Below are 17,423 nucleotides of genomic sequence, written 5' to 3' on the forward strand. Positions count from 1 at the left end.
ACCTGGAGGTGTTGGTCAACAACTGGCTGAACATGAGCCGGGAGTGTGCCCAGGTGGCCAAGAAGCCCAATGGCATCCTGGCCTGTATCAGGAATAGAGTCATCAGCAGGACTAGGGAAGTGATCGTGCCCCTGTACTCGGCACTGGTGAGGCCGCATCTCAAATACTGTGTTCAGTTTTGGGCCCCTCACTACAAGAAGGACATTGAGGTGCTGGAGCGTGTCCAGAGAAGGGCAATGAAGCTGGTGAAGGGCCTGGAGCACAAGCCTTATGAGGAGCGGCTGAGGGAACTGGGGTTGTTTAGCCTGGAGAAGAGGAGGCTGAGGGGAGACCTCATCACGCTCTGAGGCCACTGCCTGAAAGGAGGTTGCAGTGAGGTGGGTGTTGGTCTCTTCTCCCAAGTAACAAGTGATAGGACAAGAGGAAATGGCCTCAAGTTGTGCCAGGGGAGGTTTTGATTGGACATTAGGAAAAATTTCTTCACTGAAAGGGTTGTCAAGCATTGGAACAGGCTGCCCAGGGAAGTGGTGGAGTCACCATCCCTGGAGGCATTTAAAAGATGTGTAGATGTGGTGCTTAGGCACATGGTTTAGTGGTGGACGTGGCAGTGTTAAGTTTACAGTTGGACTCGATGATCTTAAGGGTTTTTTCCAATGACTCTAAATGACTCTATGAACTTCCTCTGCAAAAAAGAGATTTGAAAAAAATCTGCAGTTCAACTCAAATCAGGAATAACATGGACAAAAACATTCTTTTTGATAAGGCTAGGTGATGATAGAAAAATATTTATATTTAAAAGTTGACTTCTTGAATGGGTACTTTCTGATGTGAAAGACAGCCTTATTTGCTTTATTTGGGATGCGTCTTTAAACCACGGCTTTATACCGGGAAACACTTCCTGCTCAGTGCGGTGGACCGTTTTCAACCTTCATATCCAAAGACATCAGCGTTTGCAAAAGACTGCATTTTGTTAGTTCCTAAGAAGGGAGGATAATGTTGCATGTATATGTAAAAATTGGAGAGTGAACCTCACCAGATGATGAGGAAGTTTGAACAGTTTCTTTTCCCATATACACATACAGACGTACACAAACCAGCAGAGTGACCAGCTAAGTTTTTGGAACGTTTCATCAAAAATGTGGCAGAAGTTTGCAGTTTGATACAGCTGATCCTGTGGAAGCACTATTACTCTCTTTCGACCAGCATAACAGTTTGATCTTTACCAGTCCAACTAGTGGCTATGAAAGCTGATAAATCTTATTTCAGGAAGGTTTTCTCTGTATCCTGTACAAACCCAATCCAGGATTTCTGATGATGAGAGTCAAAATCATAGAATCATAGAATAGTTTGGGTCAGAAGGGATCTTTAAAGGTCATCTAGTCTAATCCCCCTGCAATGACCAGGGACATCTTCAACTAGATCAGGTTGCTCAGAGCCCCGTCCAGCCTGACCTTGAATGTTCCCAGGGATGGGGCATCTATCACCTCTCTGGGCAACCTGTTCCTGTGTTTCACCACCCTTATTGTAAAAAATTTCTTCCTTATGCCTAGTCTGAATCTACCTTCTTTTCATTTAAAACCATTCCCCCTTGTCCTGTCGCAACAGGCCCTGCTAAAAAGTTTGTCCCCATCTTTCTTATAAGCCCCCTTTAAGTACTGAAAAGCTGCAATAAGGTCTCCCTGAAGCCTTCTCTTCTCCAGGCTGAACAGCCCCAACTCTCTCAGCCTTTCAAAATGAATTCTCAAATCATCGTTTTTCACTTTTGATGAGGAGAAGGAGAGGATGTTTTAAACAGAAAGACAGTTTCATTTACTACTTGGCCATCATGTCGGAAAACAAATTCCACCTCTTCATCAAACTCTTTTCTTCATTAAGGTGTTCCAGAACATCAGCCGTGAGCAGCCTTTAACAGGAAGTTAAAGATAAGTGAAACCATAGGTTTTGGCTTAGGATTTTGGGAAGAGTTCCCTCTTACTCAGGGCCTTCATTTTGTACTGATGGTATTCTGGAGATCACCAAAAATATTAAGAGCACTGCCAAACTTCAGGCTTTCCAGAAAAACCCAGTAGGAGGTAAGGGTACCAATTTTTTGATGGCAGTACTTAACTGTATTTGTTTTTTCCAAAGCCATCAGTACTAGCAATTTTACAATTATCCACAAGAAAAGCTTCTTTAGAGATTATGCACAAACACTCCCACCACCCATCTCACCCCAGTGTCAGAAATTTTCAGTCCGGTGTCTTCGGTTCCCCTTTTGATGCTGACAACTGTCCTGATTTTACAGCTTCAGAGAGGAGACTTGTAAGACATGCACAGTGACTAAACTGTCCAATTCCAAATCATTAGATAGTGGAAATACATGCAAGGTGACTGTAAATAGTAAATAAAGCACGGACATCATTCTAAGATGAAAATAGAATGAGGTTGTAATCTTATGAAAACAATGGAATGAAACAAACTTTTTATTGCCATACTTTCAGAGGCAGTTAGAAGTAATGTTTCAAGATAGGTGAGGCAGAAGAGTTGCATACCAATGCATGAGTTGAGGGGTAAAGGGCCCTTTCAAAGAAGGTTTCCTATTCTTATTTTCTAATTAAATAATGCTCGTTTGGGACCCCAAGATACTTCCTACCTGAAAAATATGAGAATTACACAAATAAACTTGTAAAACATCATATGAACAATCAAAGAAATACGAAGTATGTCTATAAAGAAGTGCTTGCACTTCAGAGCATTGTATTCCCATTAACTATTTTCAAAAGCATGTATTTTACAGGAAAAGTATAAGGGATTGGCAGATCAGTGGAACAGAATTGCATCAAAGACTGTTTCTTCAGAGAAAGGTGATAGAGAAAGTTTTATGGCGGCTATCTGGATGCTCTCCTGGTTGCTTTCAAGTAGAAAGGGGTGGGGGGTTGTTGGGGTTTTGGGGGTGCTTTTTTTGTTGTTTTGGGTTGGGTTTTTTTTTTTGTGGTGGACAGAAAGAAGCAGCCAGTTTCAGGTAATTTTTCTGGAGTAGGTCATAGCCTGCTTCCACCCTTTCAATGCTTCAGGAGGTAATGAACAAGATAAAAGCAAAAGATCTTCTTCATTTCCAACTAAGCTGTGGTTTATGAATCTCCTGTGATTTTCTGAGAAGACCTTTTATTATTTCCCTATAATACTATATTATTATAATTACTATGATAATAATACTCTCCCCTGTAACTGTCTCGCAGATTTTCCAGGTTAAACCACGACAGGGAAAACAAATTCTGCAGACACAATTTTCTTCAGTTCATGGAGTCAGGAATAGGACCTCTTAGATATCAAGAAGCCGTATTGTTTAGGTGTAGTAAAGACTAATTAATAGTCTTTAGTCTGTAATGAGTAGAGTAAATAGAAAAGAATATCCACACACCTTTTAGAAAGTGGACAAGTACTCACAGTACTGTTTCACATACAGTTCTTGACTAGATTTTTAAATTAAATATGTTTGTATTTGCTTTCCTTTGTAATCTGAATTGTATCTTGGTATTAACAGAGAGATTTAAATGAAAAAGTTAATAGATTACATAAGATACTCCTTTAAATTTGCAAAACTTCTGGGCCCAGCATCAGTGAATTAGAAACACTGAAGTTAGAACTGTTATTAGTGCTGCTTCTTAAAGGTAAAATGTGTCATACCTTCCTTCTGCTTTCTTAGCTCTAAGGACCTTAGTGATTTTTTTTTTTTTAATTATTAATTGAAGAATTTATTGTGAAATAGTTCTATTTGCACGTTGACATTGTGCGGCTGCATATGTTGTGATAGTCCCCTCTTGGAGGCCTGTATGATTTTACAATAAAACTTGTGCTGACTAGGAATACCTACGTATCAGGCAAGGTGGGGAGATGGATACTGTAGAGGGGAGGGAAAAAATCCAGTATTAACTTACAATGCACAGTTGTCCAAAATCCATGTTTGTAAGGGGTTTTTTTTTATTTTATTTTGCTTCAGATAATTAGTGAAGGGACTAATGTATGCAAAAAAAGCAATGCATACAGTTATTGACAGAGGTTTTCAGAGCTGTAAAGATACTGATGCATCAGCCTTACAAAGAGTTTATATACAAAAACAATCTCTCATTTATAAGAAGAAAAAATGCAGGCTTCCATCTTCTTCCAGCTTGTCTGCTGATGACTAAGATCCTCTGCTTTTGTTTTCAAAGTGTGAATATATTTCTATTGAAAGTTTTTTTAAGTGGACTGAAATGTATTTTTTTCTATACTGGCTTAGGAACACATGCAAACCCATCAGGCTGGACCTTCATTGAGTTCCCAGAAGCCTAGAGTGTTTAAGTGTGATACTTGTGAAAAAGCTTTCGCTAAGCCAAGTCAGCTGGAGAGACATAGTCGCATTCACACAGGTAACACCAGAAATTATTTTTATTTCGCAAGATTTTCTCACGAATGGGTGTTATATTTGGAGTCCTTGCTCATAGTTTCAAGTAACTGCATTTAAATATCAAATTAAGCTTAAAAAAACCAAGTAAATTTCAAACCCAAAGAGTTTAGAAATTAAAACGAGGAATAACAGACTTGAAATCTCAGAAACTGTGATGTTTTGTTTAAAGCCAGAACATCATGCTTAGTGGTGTGACTGAGCTTCTCTGTATTTTGGGACTGGCAATACTGCAACAGTAATGTGAATGCATGGGCTTGTATCTAAAAGTTTGTCAGTGTTTGAAACAGATTAATAAAAGCATCTTTTAAAGCATTGTTTAAAGTGGTGTAAAGACACTGGATATGATCATCTTCAAGCATATAGGAGAATGTGCAAACAAGTGGGTGTGCTCAGTGACATTAAGTAAGGGACAGTCTTCACTGTTGATGCTGACTGCTGTATGCAATGACTCATTGTCATTGAACCACTTACTCAGTTCATCTGTTTCTAATGCCAGTGCTTTTAATTTGTTCTGTTATTTTCTGCTTAAGTATTTTCTTCAACTGTTACTCTATAAAACGACTATACTGACTTCTCCTAGGGAACATACGTTTTCTGTGATAAAAGTGCTTTTCAGGTTGCAGCTTCTGCCCCGCTACAAGTTGAAAGCTGTACATCGGATAGCCCAACTGCCTTCCCGTTCACCTTTTGTATCTTAAGAACAGTGTTCTTAAGAACATGAGTTCTAAATATAGGAGTTAGTTCTCCGAAACAACTTCTCTCTTTTCCATACCACTGCTACCAATAAAGAGCTGTCATGGCTGCTAGAGTTAAAAAGGACAGGGGGAAGTTACCTGTATTGCTACTAAGCTGGAGGGGACCAAGAAATTTGACTGGATGCGCTATAGCATAAGAAGACTCCCAAAAAAGCATGAGTCAGCCAGAGCTTTCTCTTTCCCCAATATCAACTTCTGGTAGTTAGCTTTTGGCTGCTCTTTGTGCATTTAAAGCAAAGTTCCTAATCTCTTCCTTTAAGTTATCTTGTTAACCCTGTCGTCTTTCCTTGGTTAGCGTCACTTGCTGGTCTTGTGACATATACTTTGAGTTTCATCTTTGAATGGACCTTCACTTTGCACCTTCAGGTTCAGTCTTGCAGTTTTTAGTATTGCATCTCTGAAGTATAGACTTGCTTATATATCCAGGTGTTTTGTGCATGCTCTCATTTCATGCATCAAAACTTTCTTTTCTCTGGCTTTGACAAACGCAATCTTACATAAACACACACGCGCTCACGTGCATTCTACCATGCTGTTCCAAATGCTTGGAAGGGATGTAAATGTTTATTTAGCAGTATCTTTGAATTCTTTTTATGTGCCTGTATGACATCTGATAGGCTGTTGATGTCTTGGGACCACTGCCAGTATTGATAATTTACTGTATCTTAATGTGTCCTTATATGCTTGTCTCTCTGTTTAATTTCTTCTCGCTTATGTTTATGGCAAGTTCTTAAAGGTAGGGTCTGTCTCTTTGCTCTTTTTTCATGAAGCACTTAATATGGTGAAGTTTCAGTCTATGTCTAAGGCTGTGTACTGTGATTTCATGAATAATAAATGATAAAAGCGTTTCCAGGGAAGACAGGCAGAGAAAAAAAAAAAAGTAGATGAAATTGAAAACATGTTAAGATTGCCACGGTCTAGGAAACTGCTTTAACTTCCCATATAGCAGTGGCCATATAGAAAAGTCATTGTTACATGATGAATGACTTTGTCCTGCATTAGGGTTAAATTAGTTCATACTTACCATTGCACATAAGCAGTTACTGAGGCATAACTAGTCAAGACAAGGTCACACTTTTTCTATCTGTGTTTTCTTGCTGACTTTTGCAGTATGTCATGATGTTTGCAAAGAAATTAATGTAGTCTGATACTTGTTTTACCGTGGAAAAAAAAGAAGAATTGGAGAATAATTATTCAGTGATTCCAAATGTTTGTGGATGAATTAGATCAGGCCTATACAACGTGCAGCCTACTGTGGCATTTCTTGATTTGTTCTGGTAAAATGAATTTGGCTCGTTTCAGTTGCCTAATTCAGCACACGGTTCGTATACTGTTAAAGGTAAAGTAGGAGCAGTAATTGCAATAGGTGTTGCACCTCCTGTACACATGAGTGTTTGAGCTTTGGGGTGTTAGGGTTTGCTAGGCAGCTGACAGCCAGAGAGGTCTTAGGTGCTGGCCCTGACTTTTGTTCACATTTCATTCAGTTGCTGAGAACTTTCTAGTAGGAAAGGGTAGGAGGTTGGATAGAAAGGAGTCATGAACTTGGTGAATTTATGGTTTGAGTCATTTTGCTAAGGAAATTCTGAGATTTGGGAATCCTGAGAGCACGTTTAGAGATGTTGCAATGGGAAGGCGTGGATAGGTAGGGGAGGTACTGGACATAAAAAGCAGGTGAAGAACGTGGGTGATCATTGAGTTGAGAAGGGATAAGATCCTTATGTATTAAGTTGTGAGATACTGCAGTGTGGGTGATACGTATTGGTTATGGCAGATAAAGAGTATTGTAACAGGAGGGAAAGTTTTCAGTGCAGGTGTGATAGGATAGGCTTTAATGTTAGTGGGCTGGGTCATCCACTTTCAGCAAAACTTAACTTCTTTTAGATAAGCAATAACTTGATAAGGATAATGGGTATTTGCAGCCATTTGTCAGCTAGCAGCATTCATCGCTGATCAATTGCTGCTAGTTGCAATTACTCCACTATGGGTGTGTAAAGTATATTTTATAAGAGGTGTTCGTACCAACTGGCTGAAGGGGGTTTCCCATCTGAGTATGGGAGGAAACTTTGATCTGAACTACTAGAGCTGTTTTTACATGTTAGGGGTCTCTGATGACCCTGTGTATTCTCATCTAATGGGTTGACTGGTTATGCTTCTCTTCCCTCCACCCCCTGCCCTTAGAGAAATGGTGACTGCTCTTCCTGAGAGAAAACTGAAGAAGAGGAACAGAGCTGCTTTGTGGTTACTGTGGTAGAAAGGAACATTCTGGTCATATCCGGGCCAGGAAAGAGAGGCAGAAGTTACAATCCAAGGAGGTTAAAAGTCTTTAGAATTCCCCAATAATTTGCTTTCTGCATAACTGACTTAAATAATACAGACTTTAAAAAACGTTCTAGCTGAGAGTTTCACAAAATAATCTGGAAGCAGGAAAGAAGGCTAGTTTCCCTTTTCCCTGCTTTGGTTCATGCTGCCCATTGTAATAGACACAGAGAACTTCAGGAAGGCTGGAAACACAGCAGAGTCCCTTTATCCATCTGTTTCTCATAAATCTATACCATCATAGGAAAAATTCTTTCTATTTTGGAATGACTTGTAATTTACTCAGTAAATCCTCAGATATTTTTGGGTTTCTTGTACTTGGTGCTCATGTGCTAGGAATTCCACAAACTGTAACAATCCTTGCTAAATTCATTTTTATATTACTGTTGTCTGATGTTGTTGAAACAGCAAGTCAATCCACATAATAGTCATTCCTTCAGAAGAGAATGTTCTTTTAAAAATCCCTTAAGACCAAAAGAGTGAAAATGTGCTGCACAGAAGTTTTCAGATGGATGCTCTTACATAAACTATGGTAGGAAAGAGTAATGTAAGTCTAAACTGATTTGCTTTCCTAAAGGTATGATCCTTGTCTGTGAGAAGGTGTTTGTGATTTCTATCTTGATTAAACATTTTTAACGATTTGTAATGGGCAATACCTACTGAATCAATGGCCAGAAGGAAAACACATTGTTTCTCTGAATAGCTCTAAATATCTTGTACATTCAGATTTATCAGCGAAGAGCAGTTTGGAGAAATGTTGCCAAAATTAGAGGGAAGCAGATGCTTCTAGTTCTACCAAAAAGCCATGTGGTAATCCATTACACAACACCAAGATGATCTTAACAAAAGATCTTAACAAAATAGAAAACCTGGAGTCAAAGTATCTGAGGAAAACTAGATTTCACTTCAAACCAGTGAAATCATTGTTAGCGAAAATAGAACACTTCTGTGCTTTAAAGGACCTTTTATTGATTTTCTGAGAAGTTGGATTTAGCACGGAAGCTACAATGCATGTGGGGACACTGACATACAGGTAATGAAGGAAGAGAGAAATTGGTTCTGCAAAGAAAATTGTGGAAAAGTATTTATACTCCTGCTTGTGCTTTATTGTGCTAACTAATAACAAAGTGTGTTTGTAAGTTCAGAAAGTGCTTTTAGAAGTCCTTAATGACATACAGCGATGTGTCTTTTGTTGATGTTGGAGGTTGTGGTGTTGAGTGTTGAAGCAAAGGTCTGCTTTTGCAAAGTAGGTATTACAAAATTTTAAAATATTTTTGTAATGAATATGTTCATGAGTTTATATTTAGAAATTAGTAGTATTCTGGCAGATTTGGAAGATGATACCTGCTTTGGTAAGATATGGGAATCACTGGCATAGAAAGCCAGAGGTCCTATGTAGAACTACCAGAACTTTTTTTTTTAAACACATTCGACTTTCTAGTTTGTTACAGACATCAACTTTGTTAATTCTAGAATATTGCTTTATCTACATTATTCGTAAGTTATGTAAAAAGGTGATGGTCAACTTGAGTACAGAAAAGTCAAACTGGGAAACTGATTTTTTACACCTCTATTAAATAATTTACTTAGACGATAAATTAGACAGGAAAGATAACAATATCAGTGGTTTAGGACTTATGTAAATATTCTGATATTTAATTTGGGACGTTTTCTGATGATATTGAGCCATAGCACTGTTTTTAGAAAGTCTCAAGGAAAAAGATCATGTCTACTTAATTTCTAGGTCATCCTAATGATTATTATTGAATTCTGAACTGTATTTTTATGTTGAAATGAGAAATTATTAAATACGTTTTTCTCTTTTATAAGGGGAACGGCCATTTCAGTGTACACTATGTGAAAAGGCTTTTAACCAGAAGAGTGCTCTTCAAGTCCATATGAAAAAGCACACAGGAGAGAGGCCTTATAAATGTGATTACTGTGCAATGGGATTTACACAGAAAAGCAATATGAAACTGCATATGAAACGGGCTCATGGTTACACTGGTATGTAGCATAATGATAGTAATGGTGAGTGCAGAAAGTCATATGCTTTACTAGGAAAGCACAAAACACTTCCCGTAAGTTACTGAGGAATTGGGCACTAGTAGCCAAAGACCAGAGTTGATGAGCTAGTAGTGGAACACGCAACCCAAAAAGCAGGTTGAAACAGAGATTGGTTACTGCTTATGGTTCCTTATTTTTTATGTGGAGCTCTGTAGTACAGAAATAGAAAGTTCAAAAACTATTACAGAAAAACAATTGTTTATATTAGATTTTTTTTTTTAATTTTTCAGAGAGCGTCTACTGAATTTACAGAATCTGAAGTAGTTGTGTAATACCTTTCCCAGCATGATTCCTTTATTCCCAAGTGCTATATTTGCATTTTTCTTACACTATACATCAAATCATACTCATTTGTCTTTTTCTCTTGTACTTTGGTAGGTCCTGTACAAGAACCTGCTAGTCATCAAGAACAAGAAGGGGAAGATATTAGTCGTGCTCTGAATTTAGAAGAAGTGGTACAAGAATCTTCAAGTGAATGGCAAAGTATAGGCAATGTTTTTCGATGACACCTTAAAATTTGAAAGCTGAAAATGTTTCTGGGACTCGAATTTCTCTAAACAAGTTTTCAGAAAAGTAAAAGATGGATTTTTACAGTTAAAGCTTCAAGCATTGAAAATACTAACAATAGAATAATATATTATAGTTTTTTTAATTATTTACAAAAATTACCTAAAAGAATCATTCTTTTTTTAAGCTTGTAGAAGAATATTGGGAAAACATCGTTTAGTTTGTGCTAAGTTGTCTGTGAATCAATGAACTCAGGTAATACTGTACACAGTTTCATCTTCTAATTCACAGCCGGTATATCTAGTTGAAAAATAAACTGGAACTTTATATCAGAATAGAATGATTCCCATTTTTAAAGGAGGTGAAGAACAACTTTCTGGGAAAACCATGAAACCGGTCAGCTTTCTTTTTTACATGTTTAAAGAAATAATTGAGGTTGGAAACAAAATGTTACAGAGTAGCTGCATGCAGTATAAAATAGTTGTGGGGTTTTTTTTGTTGTTTTGGGTTTTTTTTGTTTTTTGTTTTTTACAAGGCACAGGAAACCGCTGTATTTCTGTTTTAAGCTCTTTTTTTTAATACGTTTTGAGAATTTGTTGAAAAAAATAAAATGCCATGAACTTATGGCTTTTCTTGAGTTAAACTCTTGAGAGGGAGCATGTTCATTTCCATTCCAACCGCAGAGGCAGTTAGTTGTTAGTTTTTACATTAGAAGTCTGAGGCTTTAAACTCAGCAATAATTATTTAAAGAGAATCTAAACTAGAAGAGGTTCCAATGAAAGCCTCTTCTTTTCTGTTTGCTGTATTGGATCAGCAGGTACATATCTCAGTATCTGTGGAAAACACAGCCATATACTAAACCTGGGAAGTAAACATACAATTTTTTGTTAGCAGTGAGAAAGTTAGATGCACACTAGATCACCTATATTACACCATATTCCTCAGTGCTGTAAACAGTTATCATTTCAAATCTGTAAATTCCTCATTATTTTCTTTGTGGATTTTGGAAATATGTTACTTTTATTTGTCGTTGTTTAAGTCATGTTTCAGCAAAACTACCTAGTTGACTAAGTAATGCTTTGAAAGGTGCCACTTGTTAAATATATTCATAACAAAGAAACACTGGAGTAAAAACCTAGTTATCTTTTAGACATTCCAAAGACAGAAGCTCTTTTCTTATTTTTACCTTGTTCTTTTGAATTTTATTTATGTTACATATATATAGATATATATATGTGTGCTTGTATGTATATATATATATTTAAAGTTATAAGAGCCTCTGTGTGGCTGATAAGTATATTTTGTAAATACTAATCCCAGTTGCAGGAAGTTCATCTTTTCGGTTTGCTGCAAGTACTTCTAGATCAGTGGTGGATTTGTTGTACCATAATACAGAGCTGGATTTTAATTTACCTTCTGAAAGATAATTGCTCTCTGATCCAAAAAGCCCTTTTCTGTAAATATTGTCTATACTTTGTCTACGATACAAACTAGTTATTTCAGATTGCTGAAGCAAGAAATCACTGTTGGTTTTGATAGGGCATCTCTTAATTCTTTTGTTAACTCTTTGGCATATGTATATAAGTAATATAGTTGGTGACATGAAAATAACACTTTTGTTATGTGGAATATTTAATTCAAAAACGTGTTAAATAATATTACTTTTTTGCAAATTCTGTTTCATGTGTTTTTTAAATACTTGATTCTGGATTCTAGGAAATTCTAAAAACTTCATTTAACAGAAGTGTGTCTCTCAATATTATATTTAAAGAATATATGTGGTGTTCTTCCAGCAGTGCCTTTCCTTCCAGACAGCCTGTTAGTATTTCAGCTGTTTAAGAAAGACATTATATTTTACAGTTGTCTGAAGGCATACTGGCCTCATGGCATAGCGCCATGTTTATCTGTAATAATATAGTAAAATGTGCTAAGTTGCATGTACCATGTATAAAACCTTCCCCCTGTTCTTTCAGAGAATACTGTATAAATGCACGGCAAAGTTTGTTGGAGTTGATTAGCTGTGTAGGAGATGACACTTCCCAGAGGTTGCCCAATACCGTTTGACAGATGATGATTTACAGCTGGTCCCATACAGGTGCAAATCCATCCTTCATAATGGGAACGCGATTCCCGAATGCTTGAAAGCATTCAGTCTGCTCTAGCTGGCATTGCTTTGCCAGCATGTAAAAACTGGTAGTGCTTGATACTCAGAGAGCATGTGCTAAAAGCAGATCTCATGAGTAAAAAGATGCTGGTTTTAAACACTTCTCAAAGTGTTATGTCTTGATTAGAGGCAACGAGAGTGTGGTGTAAGTCTTCGAAGTGTTAAATAAGCAGCATGAGTTATGGAGTCACCTGACATTTTTCCTGAATTCAGTTTGCTACTCCTCCAGCCCTTGGAGCCCTGTCAGTTACAGTAAATAGGCTTTTAAAAAAACTTTTTTGTAACATGGTATTTGATTTGCTTCCCTGCATCCTCCTCCCCCACGAACTTCAAGAACTCACTCTTCAGTATCCTGACACGGAGGTTTTCATATCCCAGGTTCCTTGGTAAGATTGAATCGGAGGTTTTCAAAGCAGTGTATCTGTTGATGCTCAGTACAAATACGAACACTGTAACCAATATGTTGATATTTTCAAAAGCAATGTTGAAATAGGAAGCAGAAGGAACTCTTGTTCTAAGGCCTGTTTGAAGAGTCGGATTGTATAGCGGGTAAGTGAATAGTGCTTAGCAATGCCTCTGTTCTTTTTGGTTTGATGCAGTAGTAGGGTTACACTAGCCTCGGGTCCTTTGGCTTGTGTCTGCTCAACTATTTCTTTTGGTTTATGTCCATTCCTTCAGTACAAGAAATGACACACTCCTCGTACTGGTTGTCCATTCTTATTTCAGGAAAAATCCTTTGCTTACAAGTCAAATAGCCATTTAAACTGCTGTTTTTCAGCAAAACTACTAGTGAGTAGTTAAAAGAATAAATTTCAGTCTAAGTTTTAATCTCTTTCAAGAGACTAGTGTTGGTAAAATAATGCTTTAAAGTACAGTACCTTTTCTTCTGTAGGAAGTAAGTCCAAAAAAGCCACTTCCAGCCTCTGGAAAAAATGACTGACGGGAAAGCAGAGTGGTGAAGGCAAGGAAGAAGCTTTGGATAAGTTCTATAGTTCTACAGTGCAGTATTTTGAAAGATGTATTTCTCAATTTTTTTTTACCTTAAATATTCTTTCCTATTTTTGAAGGCTGCTTTAAAAAACAACTTGATTTTCACATACCCTGTTCAAAGAAGATACTTTGTGCTATACTTGTTTATGAAGGACGGGATTTTATTGCCTGTACGTAGGCATTTTATGCTTCGCTATCCCCTGGCCTCTAGCTGCCACTTGAGAGACACTGGTCTCCCATAAACCGTGTGTCATATTGCTAGCCTTGTTGGCCAGGCTAAGCCACCAGCAACGTCACTAGAAGCCTGTGTGTGGGCAACTGGGTCCTGGGTCCCAAAGTGTCGTTTTCTGGTATCTGAACATTATTCATAAATTGTGAAAAAAACCACAGAACTTTCAATCTTCTCTGTTAGAAAAGACAAAACTGGTCCAAGTTTCATTTCAAGTTGATTACTTTATTTCAATAATGAATATTTTTAAAAGCTGTGTTCCTATAAGAACAATACGTATTCAAATTAAATCAACTATTACGTTGCAGAGTATACATCTGAATGAAGCTACAATAGAAAAATACACATAGCAACCAATGTAGGTAATAGAAGATGTAATAACGTGTGTGTATGCTTAATAATTTTGGTGGTTTTGGTTTTTTTTAGTCTCTATGTATTTTCTATCCTCTCATCTTTCATTGCTTCCTATTAATGGACACTGATTTAAACCTACAATAGATTTAGATGTGAAATACAATTAACATACATATTTATAGGTAACATTTACTGGGCATTTATTAGGAATGCAGTTTCAACCTGGGAAGCATTAACTGTAGTCTACAATGCATAGACTAAAACTAAAAAAATAAAATAATTAATCAGACACTTAGATGACAGCTTGAAGAAATGGTAAGTTTAAGTAATAAAACAGTGCAATTCAGAAGAGCCTTTTATTTCGCTAAGTGTGGTTGGAAATGCCATTGCCACACATTCGTTTTAGTAATTTGTGAACAATTAATATCTAAATCTAACTCAGCTATCATTTATTTCTATAAGGCAACTACAGTACAACAGTTAAATGTTCACAGTAGTTTACTATGAGTTTGCTTTGTGCACTGCCTTTAGGTAGGCATCCAGATGTTACTCAGGCAAAAGATGAGCCGACCAAATATAACACTGCTGCAATAGCAAGAGAAGGATTTGAAATTCTAACACGAGATGTGCAGGACTATCTGAGATACCGGTACTGAAGGGCTCTCTTTCAAAAATTAGACTTACTTGTTTATATATTTATTTACTTACTTATTGTACTGCAAAGTTAATGCTGTTGCAGCAGAGTTTGTGTGGAGCACCAGTGACGTCCAGTGGTCACTTGTGCAATCTTAGATGTTTCTTCTCTGGGAATATCCCTTGTTTCTTAACATTAGTCTAACTCAAATTTTAAATCCTCTTTCTCTCCCTCATCTGCTCTTAATTCTAATGGTTTGGATGCGATGAGCAATTTATGGTATGGAAAGAATTTCCTTGTTACTGCTCTGCATCGTATTGATTCTACAACATCTGCCCCCTCCCACACTTCACATACCTTGAACTCCCAATGTTTGGTAAACCTTTCCATGACTGCCTAATCCTGTTATGAAAATAAATTATTCTGTGAGTGAGAGAAGGAAGATTAAAACAAAACAAAACCAACCAAAAAAAAGAAAAATCAAATCAAAAAAAGTATTTGGATAAACAGTCCTTACAACTTCTGCACATGGTGGATTTTTTTTTTAACAGCAGTGTCTCAGAAATTCATTAACAGCAGTGCTCAGTATCCAAGACATTAGCTCTTTATTTGTAATTCTGATGTTCACTAAAACGAAACCAGAAGACTTGAGCTCAAATTAGGTGCTTGGGAGAAATAATGAAGTCCAGCATACAGTTAGGGCATCCTGAAGAAGAATGAGTAAAGTCAGAGATCTTGTTACTTCACATAAAATAAGGAAAATATCTAGTAAAGCTACTTTTTGCGTTCCTTTCATTCAACTGTTGGTCAGGGATTGCCAATAGAAGTTTGTATAATCTACCGCATGCAGAACCTAATTGGCATTAAGTAATGGATTGCATCTATCTAGGTAATTGTTGCAGTTGTTATTAATTTTAAGGCAGTTACATTATGAAGCAGAGTACATGATCCTTGGATGGCATCTTAGAGCTTCAGCGCCTAGCAACTGGTGAACCAGACCGCGATCCAGGTCGGGACCCAGAGCCTCCCTGTGGAGGGAAGAGCAGAGTTAAGTTAATTAAAAAGTACTGTATATTTGGGGCTATAAATTGAAAAACATCAATCTGTAGTATGAGAAAATTTTAAATATTATCTAATGAAAATGTCTTGCCGTGGCCTCTAGTATATTGCTAAATATCACGGGAATGTTCACTTCAAAGAGATGATTGCTTTTCATATATTATCACATAGGATTAATTTACTCTCATTAAATCTCTCATACAGGGCTAGACAGTCTCTCATGAATTATTTGTAGCTGCATGTTCTTATTCTGGCCTTCCTAATGAAAGCAATTTATTTACTTGGGCATCTTGAAAATTTTCATTTTTATGGCTACCCCTGAACTGTATGTATACTTAAAAAACAAAACAAAACAAACCCACAAACAACCACAACAAAAACCCCCCCCAAACCCCCAAACCAAAAACTCCAGACCTTGCATACCAGTTGTACTAGTCTCACATCTGAAACACTTAAAATGTAATAATTCTATTCTGTAATATTTATTAGGGTAAATTGTTAATGTGATTATATCAACATCAGTCTTGAATGGAAAGCTCAGATGCAAATACAGGAAAAAACTAAGAAAAGATAAAGGGCTGAAACCTGGCCTATTTTTACAAATAAGAAGAAAACATCAAACTTCGTGACAATTCATAAATCGGCAATTGAAAAAAGCCTTACAGCAGTTTTATAGCAAAGATGATCCAAGCTGAAATTTTGGTGTTTCATTTTTTGAACTTACGATTAGGCTAACTCGGTATCTTTTCCCGTAGGTTTAGCAACTTTCTAGGCAAATCTTGAACGATAGACTTATGACCACAAATGTGAGATAGTGTGGTAGTTGTTACTGTAATCAGTTGATGACTGAACTGTTTACTTCAAAAAAAATTAAGCATATGTATACTTTGGGATTTTGTGTTCTTTATTTATATTCTTCTCATCTTTCCGTGCTCCCTCCTTAATTTTACTGAACTATTTCAAGGAAAATTTAGTGTAATCCTTTACATAATTGGCTTTTTTTCTTTCACAGTTATCTTAAAGAATGGATAACTTTTTTATTGTAAAAGACTGTAAAGCTATATAAAGAAATAGTTACTAATGCCTCCTGCTATAAACAATGGGTCCAAATCAAATGGGCCTGAGTAAAACTCTGATATGAGTTCCAAAAGTTATAACGGCTTGGAAAAGGCTATCTAAAAAGTAGAACTGGTGTATGTATATCATCATATACATATAAATCCAAGCTAAAATAGTTGTGATGGTTATGTAAAAAAGAGAATGTTAGATTTTGGGAGAGATGATTATCGGATATTTTCAGATGTTCAAAAGAAATTTTACAAATAATGTCAGTATATAGCCGTGGCGTTGTTGATGTATCTGAACTCCACTAAAAATCTACAAGTGCACAGCATGAAAATTAGACTTAAAGCTAACTGATTTTTACCTGGGCCTCTGAAGAGCTCATTCCTTTTCTTGAATTGCAACATAAGAATTCTTACTACCTCCCTGGAGTTTGCAAGGTGTCACTTGGTGCTGCATATGTTTGAAAAACAGCTCTACAATGCAAGATACGTACCCTAAACCATGTAAGAGAGAAAAATGTATTTTTGCTACGGGTGATGGTGCTGTTATGTCTCCTGTTGGAGAGTAAGAGTAGTAAGAGTTTGAGATAGTCAGCTCTGCTAATGGGATCTCAGACCTTCTGTCTTGAAGTTAAGATTACTGCCGATTGCATTCTTCATGTGCGAACAGTGTACTAGGCGATTTGTTACTTGTGAATACTTCTCTACCTTTGAGGAAAAATACAGGCTAGTTAAAGTAGCTGCCCATGGATATGATGTGCTTTTCCTGACGTGGAACGTGAAAATTCCTCACGGCTGTTCTATTTTCATTTATTAGCTGTGTTGGTGGGGCTGTGCAGTGACTCGAAATGGTGAACT

General features: G+C 36.9%; 2 protein-coding genes across 13 annotated transcripts in view; one reads left to right on the top strand and one right to left on the bottom strand.

The window, feature by feature from the left end:
* The window catches only part of ZNF236 (zinc finger protein 236), a 92,986-nt gene extending 80,701 nt beyond the window's left edge, over positions 1–12,285 (top strand). For 4 of the 11 annotated variants that reach the window (XM_075142201.1, XM_075142206.1, XM_075142202.1 and 1 more), the window contains 3 exons: positions 4,259–4,388; positions 9,328–9,504; positions 9,943–12,281. In XM_075142201.1, coding sequence (XP_074998302.1) covers positions 4,259–4,388; positions 9,328–9,504; positions 9,943–10,070 — 435 coding nt within the window. In that variant the 3' untranslated portion in view covers positions 10,071–12,281. Of the gene's footprint in view, positions 1–4,258; positions 4,389–9,327; positions 9,505–9,942 lie in introns of all 11 variants that reach the window. The other 7 variants (XM_075142196.1, XM_075142200.1, XM_075142197.1 and 4 more) reach the window with 4 other exon arrangements.
* A 979-nt stretch (positions 12,286–13,264) lies between these two features.
* Positions 13,265–17,423, bottom strand: part of MBP (myelin basic protein) — a 123,104-nt gene continuing 118,945 nt past the window's right edge. Inside the window, exons 9-10 of one of the 2 annotated variants that reach the window (XM_075142210.1) lie at positions 15,370–15,470; positions 13,265–15,148 (exon numbers count right to left, since the gene is read on the bottom strand). In XM_075142210.1, the coding sequence (XP_074998311.1) occupies positions 15,414–15,470 (57 nt within the window). In that variant the 3' untranslated portion in view covers positions 13,265–15,148; positions 15,370–15,413. Of the gene's footprint in view, positions 15,471–17,423 lie in introns of both variants that reach the window. The other variant, XM_075142209.1, reaches the window with a different exon arrangement.

The sequence above is a fragment of the Calonectris borealis genome, chromosome 2 (genome assembly GCF_964195595.1).
Source record: "Calonectris borealis chromosome 2, bCalBor7.hap1.2, whole genome shotgun sequence".
Lineage (NCBI taxonomy): Eukaryota > Metazoa > Chordata > Aves > Procellariiformes > Procellariidae > Calonectris > Calonectris borealis.